General features: G+C 35.1%; 3 protein-coding genes across 3 annotated transcripts; 1 reads left to right on the top strand and 2 right to left on the bottom strand.

Moving 5' to 3' along the window:
* Nucleotides 1-5,061: 5,061 nt before the first annotated feature.
* LOC110904290 (GATA transcription factor 11) lies at nt 5,062-8,632 on the bottom strand. Its single transcript, XM_022150131.2, has 3 exons — nt 8,467-8,632; nt 6,088-6,372; nt 5,062-5,994 (listed from the first exon to the last, which is right to left on the bottom strand). The coding sequence occupies exons 1-3, from the start codon at nt 8,476-8,478 to the stop codon at nt 5,392-5,394; spliced, it is 900 nt and encodes a 299-aa protein (XP_022005823.1). The 5' UTR covers nt 8,479-8,632; the 3' UTR covers nt 5,062-5,391.
* A 1,720-nt stretch (nt 8,633-10,352) lies between these two features.
* Nucleotides 10,353-11,390, bottom strand: LOC110907571. Its single transcript, XM_022152534.1, has 2 exons — nt 10,895-11,390; nt 10,353-10,825 (listed from the first exon to the last, which is right to left on the bottom strand). The coding sequence occupies exons 1-2, from the start codon at nt 11,388-11,390 to the stop codon at nt 10,353-10,355; spliced, it is 969 nt and encodes a 322-aa protein (XP_022008226.1).
* Nucleotides 11,391-12,016: 626 nt separating this feature from the next.
* Nucleotides 12,017-13,389, top strand: LOC110907570. The gene is made up of 3 exons (XM_022152532.2): nt 12,017-12,182; nt 12,251-12,673; nt 12,779-13,389. Exons 1-3 carry the CDS (start codon nt 12,017-12,019, stop codon nt 13,387-13,389), a joined length of 1,200 nt encoding a protein of 399 aa, XP_022008224.2.
* Nucleotides 13,390-14,885: the final 1,496 nt, after the last annotated feature.

Genomic DNA, 14,885 nt, shown 5'->3' with positions numbered 1-14,885 from the left:
GGAAAAACCGCCGAAAGAGCAACAAGGAAGGATCATATCCAAGAGCACGACACAAAACTTCAAAATGCAAAACCCTAGCCATCCCCTTCGGATGAACTTGCCCAAAAGAAACCCGATAATACTCCAACAAGTTCAAAACAAAAAACGAAAAGGGATAACGAAGATTCGACCATTGAAAATGACGGCAGTAAAGGGCAATCGAACCAGGGTTCGGTTAAGCAGGAGCAGTTGGGTTAAATTTTCTATCAATACCATATTCCATACAAAATAAATCTACTTCCTCTTGTGTTAACCGAGAAAACGATTTTGCTAAGTCCTTACGAGCACCCATTTTTGAAAAACAGAAAATGAAGAATGCAAGGTGTAAAGGAAACTGAAACTAACCTTAGAGAAGGAAGGAAATGGCAGAAACTTGGAAAGATTATGAATAATATGGATAGAATTTATAGATATAAAATAAATGAAAACCTACAATAGGGGTAATAATGGCAAAAAGTAACTTCTGTAAAACCGCCACCCTATCAAACTGCCACACATCAATCAAATCAATCGTCAGTTATTTAAAATTCAAATATTAGCTGCCTTCAACCTTTCAAGCCTTCAAACAACGAACCCTCGAAACCTTCAAGCAATAAAATACATGTATAAAAGTCAGAAGTCTTTGAGCTCATTACCCAAAAACCTCTGACTTGGGGGGCTGATGACGGGGGTAGCCCAAGACTAAATAAAGTGACTAAATATGTAAATGCTCAAATGGTTAAACGGTTCAATGGTTAAAAAGCTGTGAGATGGGAAAAGCGAGGCGGAAACAGTGGCCAGTCACATCCGGAGATCGCTTCACCAACCCATAGCCGCAAAAGCAAAGCAGGTCTGCACAATACACGCTATTACCCAGCGGTCAAAAACCTTTAACCCCCGAAAGGGGAAACCCTCCACTGCAAGCAAGGTTACTAGTCTAATACATTCTACTTCGGGAGATGTCTTCTCTTATAAATTGACACTTCATTTACTTCAGAAAACATCTCCTGGCCAGCTCTGATTCTCTAATCTCTGGTCATTCGTGTGGAGTACTTGCTTACATACAAGTCACTCCTTTTCACATCCACCACACACATTCCATTTGCTCTCACTTCCGAATCTGAGTACATTTCAGAGAAGGAATCTTCAGCAAATAATAACAACAAACTAGTAAACCTCATTCCACGTCTTGCAAACGTGGGGGGATCCCGCGACCTGCGTTAGGCAAGGTTGAACCCTTCAACCCTTTTGCCTAACCAACCCAGCTACTACCGTTGGTCTTGTATTTGTTGCATCAACAACCCCTGCCCAATATATGCCTCGTATAGGCATATATGGGGCGTATTGAAGGGTTTTTTTTTAACAAACATTTTATACAATATTAATCGTTTTAGCATAGTTTAATAAAAATAAGTAATTTCTTTTAAATAAGTTACAAATATTTTTATACGATACTACACCTATCATATCGTATAGGAGTATTATAAGCATTGTATTGGCTCGTATAAGCCTATAAGTGTGATATCTAGTGTATACACATAGGCATATACGAGACTTATACTACATTACACGATACGATACTGCATCCATAGCCTATACGATACTTATACTATATGATACGATACTTAACATTTTTTTAAAAGTACTTATTATCTTATTATAAAAGTTTCCTAAAACAATAAATATTATATAAAAGTGTTTGTAAAAGAAAAAAAGCCCTATATACGCCTAGTATAGGCCTATACGAGGGGCAAGAAGGCCATTTTACCCTGGTTTGGGCTGATTACAACCCTCAAACCAAGGCTAAAATAGTCTTTTTGCCTATACGCTGCGTATAGGCTTGTGCGAGGCGTACAGGGCATGATATGACATAATAAGATATTCTTTTGGAAATTGAAAAAAGTTATACGTCTGGTATAGACCTATACGAGGGTGTGTAAATAAGCACTTGGGTGTGTACAGACCATTTGAAAAACAATTTTTTATTTCTTTTCAAAAAACCAAAATAAAAAACACTTTTAGCATTGACAAACATTTTTTTAACTTATTTGAAAAGGCAAATAAATCATTTCCAAACTCAATTCTAAACACCCTCTATATCATTAATTTTTGAGTTATGGCTTGTGGCCATCGTTTAAATAAATATATACAAAAACATAAAAATAAAGAAATTATGTAAAAGTTAATTTTAAATGATAATGGTACATCACATGTTATATATAAATATACTAGATTAGAACCCCGTGTATCACACGGGCTGAATAAATGTGAATTTATATACTAAATAATAAAATAATATATCTTTAAAACTTTGTTTATTACATGGATTGAATACATATAATTTTATATACTAAAAAATAAAAAGTTATATCTTTAAAAACCCCTTGTATTGTTGTACAGGTTGAATAAATATAATTTTATATATCAAATAATGAAAAAAAAATACTAAATAATAAATTATTTATATATTTAAAAAACCCCGTGTATTGTACGGGTTGAATAAATCTAATTTTATATATCAAATAATAAAAAAAGTTATATTTTTAAAAACTCATGTATTACACAGATTGTATAAATGTAATTTTGTATAGTAATTTATAAAAAAAATTATATCTTTAAAAAACCCGTGTATTACACGGGTTGAATTTATATATCAAATAATAAAAAATTATATTTTTAAATACCTCATGTATTACACGGGTTGGATAAATATAATTTTGTATAGTAAATGATAAAAAAAAGTTGTATCTTAAAAAACCCCGTGTGTTAAAAGGGTTGAATAAATGTAATTTTATATAGTAAATAATAAAAACTTATATCTTTAAAAAACCTCGTGTAATACACGAGTTGAGTAGTTGAGTTCTGATTAATTTCAGATTTTGATTTGCTGCATTTTCTCTCCTATTAAATAATAATAATTTTTCTCTCCTTAAAATTAGATCTTAAGTCATATTCTTATTTTTATAAAACATATTTAAAAATATATAATATTTTATTTAAAATAAATATATTTAAAACATTTACTGATTATAAAAAGTTAAATATATTTAAAACATATTATTGATTATAAAGAGTCATAGACAATTTAAATATGTTACCTAAATTTGGATGTAAAAGTATAAACGTAAATATTAAAATAAAATCTCTCTACGATATAATAAAACTATAATGTAACCTATTCCTATATCTAAGGAAATATATTATAAAAATAATAATTTAATATTAATAGTATATTTTCTAAATAAGTTTTTAATCTATACTATATCTCTACGTATATCTCATAAATATATATATTAAATAGTATATCTCTACGTATATCTCATAAATAATTATTTAATTTTAAATAATTATTTAATTTTAATAGGCTAAAAAATAGATGGCTTAAATGAATGACATGTGTCCCCAAAGTGGTTTCTTTTATTATATAGTATAGATACAAAAACATAAAAATAAAGGAATTATGTAAAAGTTAATTTTAAATGATAATGGTACATCACATGTTTTTTGGCTTGGACCCTTCTCGAAATTAATGATAAAATAAAAAAAAATATTCTTAACGGCCAACGAATTCTCCAAATGGGCTATTTGCGAAATTCACTACATTGGGATGCACTTGCCTTTCGAACCGAGGAAACTCCTCACCTAGGGTCGAAGCCCGTGAACACTTAATAAAATTTAATAAAATCTGAAATCAAAATTATATTAGGTAATATAAATACGTTTGTATTAAAATAATAATTTTCAATCAATTTTAATATCATCAACTGATTCAACATATATGCATCAATATACTTCTAGAAGATAACTCGTTAACTCTTAAAATAGTAAGCGTAAAAAGTACTATCTTGTTATCCTCTAAAATAGTTAAAGTTTAACAAAATGATGTTTCAAGTGTACAAAAATGATGATGGGGGCATTTTATCCTATAAGATCATACAAATTTACATTAATATGGTCGATTGTCGAGGTAGTGTTCAACATTAATAGAAATTTGGATGACATCCACCTTAACAAAATAACCTAGACAATCTCCACATGTGTCACAACTTTGTTAGCAACATGCGTTATTCTTTGACTTTACATATTGTTATTTTACAAGTTCAATTAATACTGAATTGAAAGGAGAAGGTAAATATTAATACTAAGGAGTAAGGACTAATGGGGTGTGGTCCTTAGCAAAAACAAAACTTTTAAATATCTGAGATTTGAAAGGAGAAGATCTTGGGTTTAAGTCTTACAGACAACAAAGATTAAAAGAAACTGTCGTTAAAAGAATATTAATACAAGGTCATTTTGCTAGTGTGCGTGCATGCACACCAACACACGCAAATAAAAACACATAATTAAAAATTTATAGTTGGTATCTATTTACAATAAAGATAGTGTTGGAACATTTTTTAGGTTTTTTACATTGAGTGACTGAAAGAGAAAGCAAGGTTTAGGCGTGTTCGGTTGGGTTGATGATATGACGCGATATGGGTCCGGCCCATTATATAATTATTTCAAAAGTACTATTTATCTTTGCTATTAACTCCAACTAGCCAAGGTTTGCATAACCTATGATATAGTTGTTGAGTTTTAACTTGTTTCTGTTCATCAAAACTAACCAAAGCGTGCATAACCCTTCATAGAACTGTTTGTAACTAACTAACTAACTAACTAACTAACTAACTAACTTCTACATCTTTATTCGACGAAATATTTGTAAACCGGGATCCTTGAAGTATCCTAGTTCATCCGAGTTATCTTCTCCTCGTGCAAGAGTTGATTAATGATTCTACACACGTTGCTTCATTGTATATTGGGAGGCAATCGGCCAATAACTGTAGCACACAAAGTGAAGGATCGGGAGGACAAAATTCCTTTTAAGGATATATAGACATCTCACATTGAAGTAACAAGTGGTAGAACATTCAAAGTAGCGGTTCTCGGTTTGCATAAGCATTTGGGTTCTTTTCAATGAATTTGACAATCGAGTTTCGTTTGAAACTTTGCAATCTTATTATGCACGAGTAAAAAGTTGCATTCTCACAACAAAAAAACTGGCAGAAAACATAAAACCAAAATTTGATGAACTGAGAATGAAGTTCAGGAACTAAAAAACACAAAAGTCAATAGTCAAATATACTTTACATCTCACAAGAGCTACTCCTACTAACTCAAAATTGTAACCTACTTGACCTCCAAACATATTATTCTAAATTTAAACCCTAAGAACTAATCACCCTCAAACGGGTCCTTAATTGTTTTCCTTTCATCTTTGTACACAAACATCACCATCAAGATCCTCCATATGACTCAAAATTTTCAAACATAATAAAACAAACACGAAAACCCTCTTACCTGCTTCCTTTTAAACGCATGCATGCTTGCTTACTCAACCGCCTTTTGCCTCATCTCTATCACCTTCCTGTGAGAATTCGAGTGCAGAGCCGGAACAAAAGTCGGACTTGCAGCCGGGCGGTACTCAGGGTAAAGCCGCCCGGACCGGTACCGGACCCCACATGCATTACAAAGTGTTTTAGGGCCCATTGGGCCCTCCCTCCATTGTGGGGTTTTGGTTATTTCACAATGGGCACATTTCTTGACTCCTACTGTATCAACAGATTTTTTTGCTTCCATGGTAACAGGAATCTGAGATGGTGATTTCCGCTTTTTGCCTTTGTTTGGAAGTACTAAGAAAGGGGACAGCAACCATGGATTGGCAGTTGGTCTCACACGTTTGCTTCGAGTTCTTACGGGAACCGGGACTTCAGTTCCGAATGAGACGACGCCTTTATTGCTTGAGCTGGAGGAGCGGCTTTCAAGGACCGAGTTTGGACTTGGTGCCTCGAAGGATGCTTGTGAAGGGTAAAGCTTTCTTTCTTCAACAAAAGTTGTCTGTTGTTGTAGCTGAGAAATCTTGACATTTTGATAGTTTTTATAGATTTCTTCATCATGACCCAGGTTATACTTTTGTTGACCAGTTTTGTTATTCTGCAAAAAAAAAAAAAAAAAAAAAATTGTACATGAGAATGATAACACAACAAAGATTATACGGTATACATACATATGTGAATGAATACTTACAAGCACAGGGTAGTCGAAGGGTAGATCCGCGTAGGAGCCAAAGTTATTGGTGGTATTGGCACCGCCAGTTTGAGAGCCTGATGGCAGTATAGCCTCTCTGAACACCTCAGATGGTATCGGTCCAAGTCTAGAGGCCCAATCTTCAGCAAAACCATCTCCTTCCAGACTCTCCATTGGGAAATCAAGCATGTTAAGAATGTCACTGAAATCCTCATCATACACTCGATGAGCATTACAATCAACGGTCGCGCCAAAAACAGATTCTGTGTTGCACATTCTCTTATCCTGCAATGATAATTCAAACTAAAACACCATCAAGATATCATATATGTAACAATATCTACACTTTTATAATAATATTGAACCTTTATCACAAGTTCGTGCAAGCACAATGTGTCGTTGGACAACAAAACTACGTGATTTAAAAAAAGTCAACTTCGGGATTCACAAGTTCAAATAAATATATTTCTTTTTTCAAATTCAATGAATCCTGATTATTTTAATTTAAAGCTCTTTAATATTCATATTTATGATATCTTTGAGCATGCAGAAGAATAGTTTTTATGATCAATTTTACGGTTACCTGTTGATACATTTGATATTTAAACGTGACATTATTGGGACAGCTGGGTTAAAATTTAAGGAATGAAATCAAATTATTTATTGCAAGGTGTTACTTTAATAACCCGGGATTTATGTCCCAATAGTGTTAAAAATTAAAACTCTAAAACGGTTTTTTATTTGATATTAAATGTTACGAGATTTTTTCACTTTAATAAGAAATAATTACAGCACTAAAAAATCCACAATAAATATAACCTCATACTTATGAAAGTAAAAAAAGATAACAAGATACAAAACCCCCCTTTTTTTTCTTTTGAGTTAATTACTGTTTGTCAAAAATCACTATTTCAGTCCATTAGTTTAAAAATTGTAATTTCAGTCCCTGTGGTTTCACTTACGTAACTATTTCAGTCCACCTCGTAACCATTTCAGTCCCTGTACTTACAGAATAAATGGATTGAAATGGTTACGAAAGTGAAACCACGGGGACTGAAATGGTTACGAAAGTGAAACCACAGGGACTGAAATCACAATTTTTAAACTAATGGACTGAAATAGTGATTTTTGACAAACCACAGGGATGAAAACAGTAATTAACTCTTTTCTTTTCTTTCTAAAATGTGAACACTCGCGCATCAATTTAATAGTTAAACAAATCAACAGTGACAATTTTGCAATTAATTAAAAGTTAACTGAAAAAAAAATAGAAAAAATACGTTTTTTAAGTTTTTTCCTCAAAATATATATAGCTATCAATTGAATTTTAGGTTGTGTAGAATTTGAGTGTGTTGGGTCGCCCTCCCTTCTAAACAGAAGAAAATATGAGTAGCTATCAATTCTCTTAAACTCAAAACGCTTTTACATTTTTTTTTTACTTTTAATAAATTAAGTCACACAATAATATTAGCATTATGCTGATATATTCTTTAAATAACAACATTTAAATAAAAAGTACACTTTGTGTCATAAACATTGCTTTTAACCCATTTACACTATGTGTTTATCACACTTTCCGTACTTTGAATATAAGCCAACGCATATACACGGCATTCACGCGGTATAGACATGTGTTCAATAGCATAATGAGTGGCTACCCATATACAAATATTCATTTCCATAACTAATCAAATATTAAATTACTTCTTAAGTAGTAGTTTTTTAGTGGTTTTAACCACTTGAATTTAAAATCAAAAGGGTTAACACTCTGAGTCCCTAATCGCTAATTTTATAACGTTTTAAGTTCAATTTTTTAACACTTGTACTTTTAATTTTAGACTCAAGTGGTTAAAACTATTAAAACAGATAAACTCAATACATTATAAAATGAGCGGTTAAAAACTCAAAACGTTAAATTTTTTTATTTTGACTAACTGAATAAAATTACAAAATCACACAGACAAAAAAAGTAATTTATTTATTCTTAATCAAAACTCATGTATTTCTTTTTTACAAAAAATTAAAATAAAAATTAATCAACAAATAAACACAAAAACGACGTCGTAACAGCCGACCAAACACCTATCACCTATGCGTGTTTCTGTAACCAAACCGTTCCAACTTTCTTCCTAAAACAGCAAAAACGACGTCGTAACATCCGACTAAAAATCAGAAAACCACCGGCCACCGTACGGCAAACGACGATCTAAAGAATAAAAACAAAACGAAAAACCAAAACCCTAAATCAAAAAAAAAACTAAAACACCTACTTTTTTCGAATTAACCGAATAGAAATAAAAATTAACATCCGGCACGACAATCGAGAAAACAATAAACCTGAATCTAACCGAACAGCGACAGAAGAACAACAACACTGACCTGTGACTCCATGGAGAATCTCCTTTTTGGTCAAACAAATTGGAAACAAACAGAAATGGTTTGATGGTGTGGGGATAATAAAAATCAATTGAATTGAATGGAATGGAAGAGGTGGAGTAATAATATTAATAATAATAATATATTTTTTAGGGCAAAGCAAAGAAGAAAGAGGAAAGGGAGAAATAAGAAATGGAGTAAATAGGGGGTGATGGTGCATGGGACCATGTGGTGGGGTAAGATGCAGCTGATTAAACAGAGTAAATGTGAAGCGAGTAATTACACTAGAACAAAAAATGTGGCCCACCATCACATGCAAATGCAAGATGCAACACCATGGACCGGGTCCCGCGTTGCTTGCCATTCACCGACACTCCACATTTCCTCCAATTATTAATTTTATAAATAATAAGTATTTATTATTTTTAAAAATTTTTGTTAAAGATGTTGGCGTGATTCATAAAGCAAGTAGATAATAATATCATGTGTTTGAGCATGTGCCCATATAACATCTGATTTGATACGAGATTATTATTGTTAATTAATAATATATAATAATATTTGAGTGATAATTAGGTTTTGGGTATTTTATAATATTTATGATATGTTCGTAAAGATATTTTGACTTTTAAATATTCTTTTTTTCACATTTTTAGGAAAATGAGGAAGAGTAAGAATATGAAGAAGAAAAAGTGAAGGTTTCCGGTTTCCCGTGTAAAACCGATGTGGTTTTACTAGCCACCTCTGCTGCAATCAATGCTTTTCACTATTCAACGGAATAATTAAATCCAGAACAAGGTACAACTCTGACGACACAAGGTACAAATAATTCTTCACATTATTGTTTTGTATGACTAAGAGCATTCACGTTCAGCTCCATAAAAATATACATACATTCCACTAAAAAACAAATCTTATATTAATATATTTTCACTAAAAACAAATACTTTTTCTCTCTCCTTTTCAATTAAATAATATTTTTATACCTTTATCATTACATTTTTCTCTGTCCTTCACTCACAACCAGTTTCAATATATATTAAAAAATTATAGTGGGTGAACAGTGTCCCCCCAAATATACAGATGAACAGTAACATTTTCTCTCTCCTCCACTCACAACTACTTTTTATACTTTTTATATTTTAAAAATCCCACACACAGATTTTGATTCCAAGGATGTGAATGCTCTAAGGGGAGTGGGACATCCTTTTGATGGGGCGTCTTGCGACACGTGGCGCCACGTCAGATTAGAGGATTTTGGGCAAAAAAAGGGGAGTGGAGCAACTTGGCTGGCTAGGGCGTCTTGCGACACGTGACACCCATTTAATTTTGATTTTTTTATGTTAAAAATATAAAGTGTTATATTTTTTATTTAATTTTGAATTTTTTTATTAAATAAAATAACCAACATACAACTTATTCATTAAAAAACATACAAGAATACACATCTACTACTCATCGTCACTAACGTACTCGTTTAGGTCGAGGTCGACTACATTGTTATTATCTTCATCCTCGTTATCTCCGTCATCCTCGTTAACGAGTTCCGCCTCGTATCCTGGTTGTTTGTTGTCCCATAGGTGACCGATCAAGTCAGACATAAGCATGTTGTGTGTTTCTCTATTCTTTATATCCATTATGTTCTCGATCCGTGTCTCCGATGATACTTCTTGTGTCCAATACTCCGGGAACAATGAAGGGTCATTCTCATTGTAATCTTGGCAAATGGCTTTGTCTTCGTCTTCCAATATCATGTTATGCAAAATAATGCATGTGTAAATGACGTCATGCATTTTTTCCTTTGTCCAGTATCTTGCTAGATAATTGATGACGTGCCATCGCTTTCGAAGAACTACAAACGCTTGCTCGATATCTTTTCTTGCTGATTCTTATTTTCTCTTGAAATATTTTCTTTTAAGATCAATAGGATCGGTGAACGTCTTTACGAACGTTGCGTACTCCGGATAGATACCGTCACTTAGATAATATCCGCGTTTGTAGTAATTATCGCTCGCATAAAACGCGGAACTTGGTGCCAACCCGTTTATAATCTCTTCGAGTACCGGCGAAGACTCAAACACGTTGATGTCGTTGTGAGAACCTTGTTGACCAAAATATGCATTCCATATCCAAAGATCATAAGATGCAACCGCCTGCAATATTAACGACGGTTTGCGAATGTCGCCTCTAGTATGTGTACCACGCCAAGCGGTAGGGCATTGTTCCCACTTCCAGTGCATGCAGTCGATGCTACCGATCATACCGGGGAAACCGTGAACGTGCTCATGCACGTCATACATCCTTTGGAGATCACTCCAAGTCGGACGTCGTAAATAAGCCGGCCCATACAACTCAATCACACCTATATAAAAAAATTGACGCTAAAGTTAAATATATAAAAAAATTTGAAAACAAAATTTAGTAAATATACCTTTACAAAAGTGTGTGAGTGAGTCTCGCGCAGTCTTGGCAGACATTCTCAGGTACTCGTCAAATGAATCAACGCTTGTGCCATATGCAAGTTGTCGGATGGCCGCAGTACACTTTTGTAATGAAGTAAAACCAAGATACCCACGAGCGTTGTACTTTTGTTTGAAATAATCATAATCTTCCTCCATGTCGTTTGTAATACGGGTAAATAGACGTTTACTCATTCGAAACCGACGTCTAAATATATTCGCGTCATATACCGGCTCCTCCCCGAAATAGTCTTGCACCAGCCGTTGTTGTCCTGCGACACGATCCCGCAAAATCTGAGTTCTTTTTCTAATCGGCTGGTCATCCGTTTCATTGTCTTCGCTCGCAACGTGAACCATTAAATTGATCGTTGTCATTACCGCTTCGTTGATGGCTTCTTCAAATTCATAAGAACTAGATGAAGTTGTATCGTCGTCGGACGAGGATGACAAAGGGACGTTGAACTCCATTTGTGGTTCCAAAAAAAATGATCATGTTGAAAGAATATTTTTGGTGTTGTATATTTTTAGAGTGTGTTGTGTTGTATGGTGGATGTATATATATATATAGGTGATTTGGTTATTAAAAAAAAATAGTTTGTCAACATAGCCGTTGGAGGGAGGGGGTATTTTTGTGAAATTTGGTGCAAATTAACGGCTCTTTTTTTTGAAAAGTGGGATGAGTGAGCGACGAGAAGAGGACGCCGGGAAGGGGGACGCCCTCAGGAACGCCTCTGGGGGCGGTGTTCATGGCGACCTAGGGGCGACTTGGGTGGGGGAGATGCCCCACTCCCCTCAGTCTTAACTCAATAGCAACTAAGACTAAAGGGTATGGGGGCCGGCTAGGACCGGCGCCGGTCCCCCACACCGCCCCCCTGGGCTCGGCTCGGCAAAGTCGACTCCCCACAGCCGGGGAGGACGGGCCTACTAATTCAAAAAGTAGCCGTTGAACGGCTATATTAATTTAAAAAAAAAATTCCTTTTTTCTATAAAACACACCTATTTTCACCATATTTTCCCCACTTTCAACCCAAAACCCTCTCACTTTTATACCTCTTTCTCCCCACTTTTATAAAAAAAATATCTTTTCATCCACAATGCCATCTAATTCTTCGTGGCCCTCGTCTTCGGATGACGAAGAGGAGATGTTTTTCGCAAACGCTGTGCTACGGGCGGGGCAGATTCTTATTGAAGAGGAAGAGGAAGACGTCTCGTCTGAAAACGTTATTACCAGACGAATACGGATTAACAGAGACCGCCAAGGTTTATCATTAAAAAAATTTATTATCCTTATTCCTTATTTCCTCGTATTTATATATTTTTTACGACAGGAGCGCACGAGAAATTGGTGAACGATTATTTTTCGGATGAACCACTTTACAATGACGAGATTTTCAGACGCAGGTTCCGAATGAGTTGTCGGTTATTCACACGGATTGCTAATGATTTGGCGGGGCTAGACCCATTTTTCATGCAACGACCTGATGCTCGAAATTATGAAGGGTTCACCACGTTACAAAAGTGTACTGCGGCCATTCGCCAACTGGCGTACGGGACAGTGGCCGACGCTTTGGACGAGTACTTACAAATGTCGGCAAGAACTACGCGGGAATGCTTGTATCGGTTTTTCCATAATGTGGTGAAACTGTATAGCAAAAAATATTTGCGTAAACCAAACTCGTATGATGTTCAGCAGTTGTACCAAGCTCATGAAGCACGGCACGGGTTTCCAGGAATGCTTGGTAGTATTGATTGTATGCATTGGGCGTGACATAACTGCCCGACTGCGTGGCGCGGCCAATATACACGAGGTGATCACGGCCATCCAACCGTGATACTTGAAACGGTGGCATCACAAGATTTGTGGATATGTCATTCTTTCTTTGGTCTCCCTGGTTCACTCAACGACCTCAACGTGTTATACCAATCGGCGATCTTTACCGATGTCGTTAATGGAACCGGTCCGGACACCCGTTTTACAGTTTCTGGGGTTGAGTATAGACGTGGGTATTATCTTGCTGACGGGATATATCCGTCTTGGTCTACAATTGTAAAGACTATTCCATATCCCGAGGACGAAAAAAGGAAAAAATTCGCCAAGCGTCAAGAAGTTGCAAGAAAAGACATCGAACGTGCTTTTGGTGTCTTACAAAAAAAATGGGCCGTCCTTCAACAACCGGCACGTGCGTTCACACCGAAGAGATTGCGGCTTTGTATGTACGCTTGCATTTTACTCCATAACATGATTATTGAAGACGAAGGTCGGGCGATTTGTGAGTATGATGAGAATACATCTATCGGGAATACTGTCCCGGTAGATCCGCCACAACAGGATTTAAACTCGTTCTCGCTAACCAACGACTTCACGCATGCAAACCTTCAACAGGATTTGGTAGAACATATTTGGAACAACGTTAACATCGGGGACGGTGACGGAGACGGAGACGAAGACGAAGACGAAGACGAGTAGTGTAATTTTTTATTTTTAGGAAATGTAATTTTTTTTCGGAAATGTTTTTATTTTTATTTTTAGGAAATGTAATTTTTTTTATAAGGAATGGTTGTAAGTGTTTTTGAACGAAAATCTTAAAAGTATGTGAGTGAGTTTAGTTATAGAGTGGTTGTTGTGACTAAAAGAGAGAGAAAATATATGAGAAAGTTACTGTTCATCTGTAAATATATAAGAAAAAAAAATTTTGAAGAGAGAAAACCTTATAAGGGTATACGGAGTGGGCGGCAAAAGAAGATTTTGAACGTTGGGGGTGATGCTCAACGGCTATATAGCCGTTTAAAACAAAAAAAATCTTTTTAAAATTTAATTATAAATACCAAACATAATTCATACCCAAATACATTCAAATTCATACCCCAACCAAACCAAAAAAATACTAAACATTTATTATGTTAAAATACATGTTTAAATATTAAATATACTAGTTTAACAAATAAAAAATAAAAAATAAAAAAATAGTTTACCTATCCAAAAGTGTCTAACCACCGTCAATGTCACACCCAACCGATGGCGGAAACATCGGGGCATGGCACTGAGCGAAACAGATTGTCCATGAGTATCCATAACAACTATTCATTACCAAAAACGTCATGTCCCATACCACAACATATCCAAATAAAAACAGTTATCACAAATAATTGTCTCAAAAACTAATACTGTTCCGACGACTCAGGTTTAAACGTGACATAACTAGACCCCTAGCTTGATTCCACATAGCAAGCATCCTAGCAGATAACACATCCTAAACACCTGTCACATACGTTAAAATAAAGGTCAATACACATAGTGTAAAGGTGAGCATACAAGTTTGATAGATGTAATAGAGTTCGAAATCGTTTACACATAACCAGCATGTACAACGTATAATGTGAAGCATGTAAGTTATCGACAAATATTCTATCAATACCAATGACTGCGATTTGACTGCGAGTAGCGAGTGCGCAACACATGTTCACCACTGCGAACACGTGAAGTAATATCCTTAACAACCCCTGTCCACGACAGGTGCTGAGTCCAAACTATAATACTATCGTTTCTAAGGCAGGTAGACAGCAATCAATGTGTAAACATAACATGCAGGCATTCATCGAGTCACGTATGACATGCAATAGCGGTTAGCGTATAAATAGTGTTTGCGTTGTGTGATAAATGTGATTTGAATATAGATAACGTATGTAACACCCAAAAGTGCGTAAAGCAAAAAGGGATCGAGTATACTCACAGATTGTGTTTAACAAGTAAACACTCTCTTGGATTGAAGGGACCGCCAAGAGAGATTAGCCTGAACAATTAACGATAGCGTAAACGGTAAGCGGCGCGTAAAGCGGTGCAAAGGTGATGAGTGCCGGATGGTAATCCGATCGGATGGCCAGTCGATCGGGTGTCAATCCGTTCGGATGGTTATCCTATCAGATGGCAATTCGATTGGATTGACATCTTGATGTGTTTGTGTA

Source organism: Helianthus annuus, chromosome 14, assembly GCF_002127325.2.
Source record: "Helianthus annuus cultivar XRQ/B chromosome 14, HanXRQr2.0-SUNRISE, whole genome shotgun sequence".
NCBI lineage: Eukaryota > Viridiplantae > Streptophyta > Magnoliopsida > Asterales > Asteraceae > Helianthus > Helianthus annuus.
This window is presented reverse-complemented; position numbering and strand designations above follow the sequence as displayed.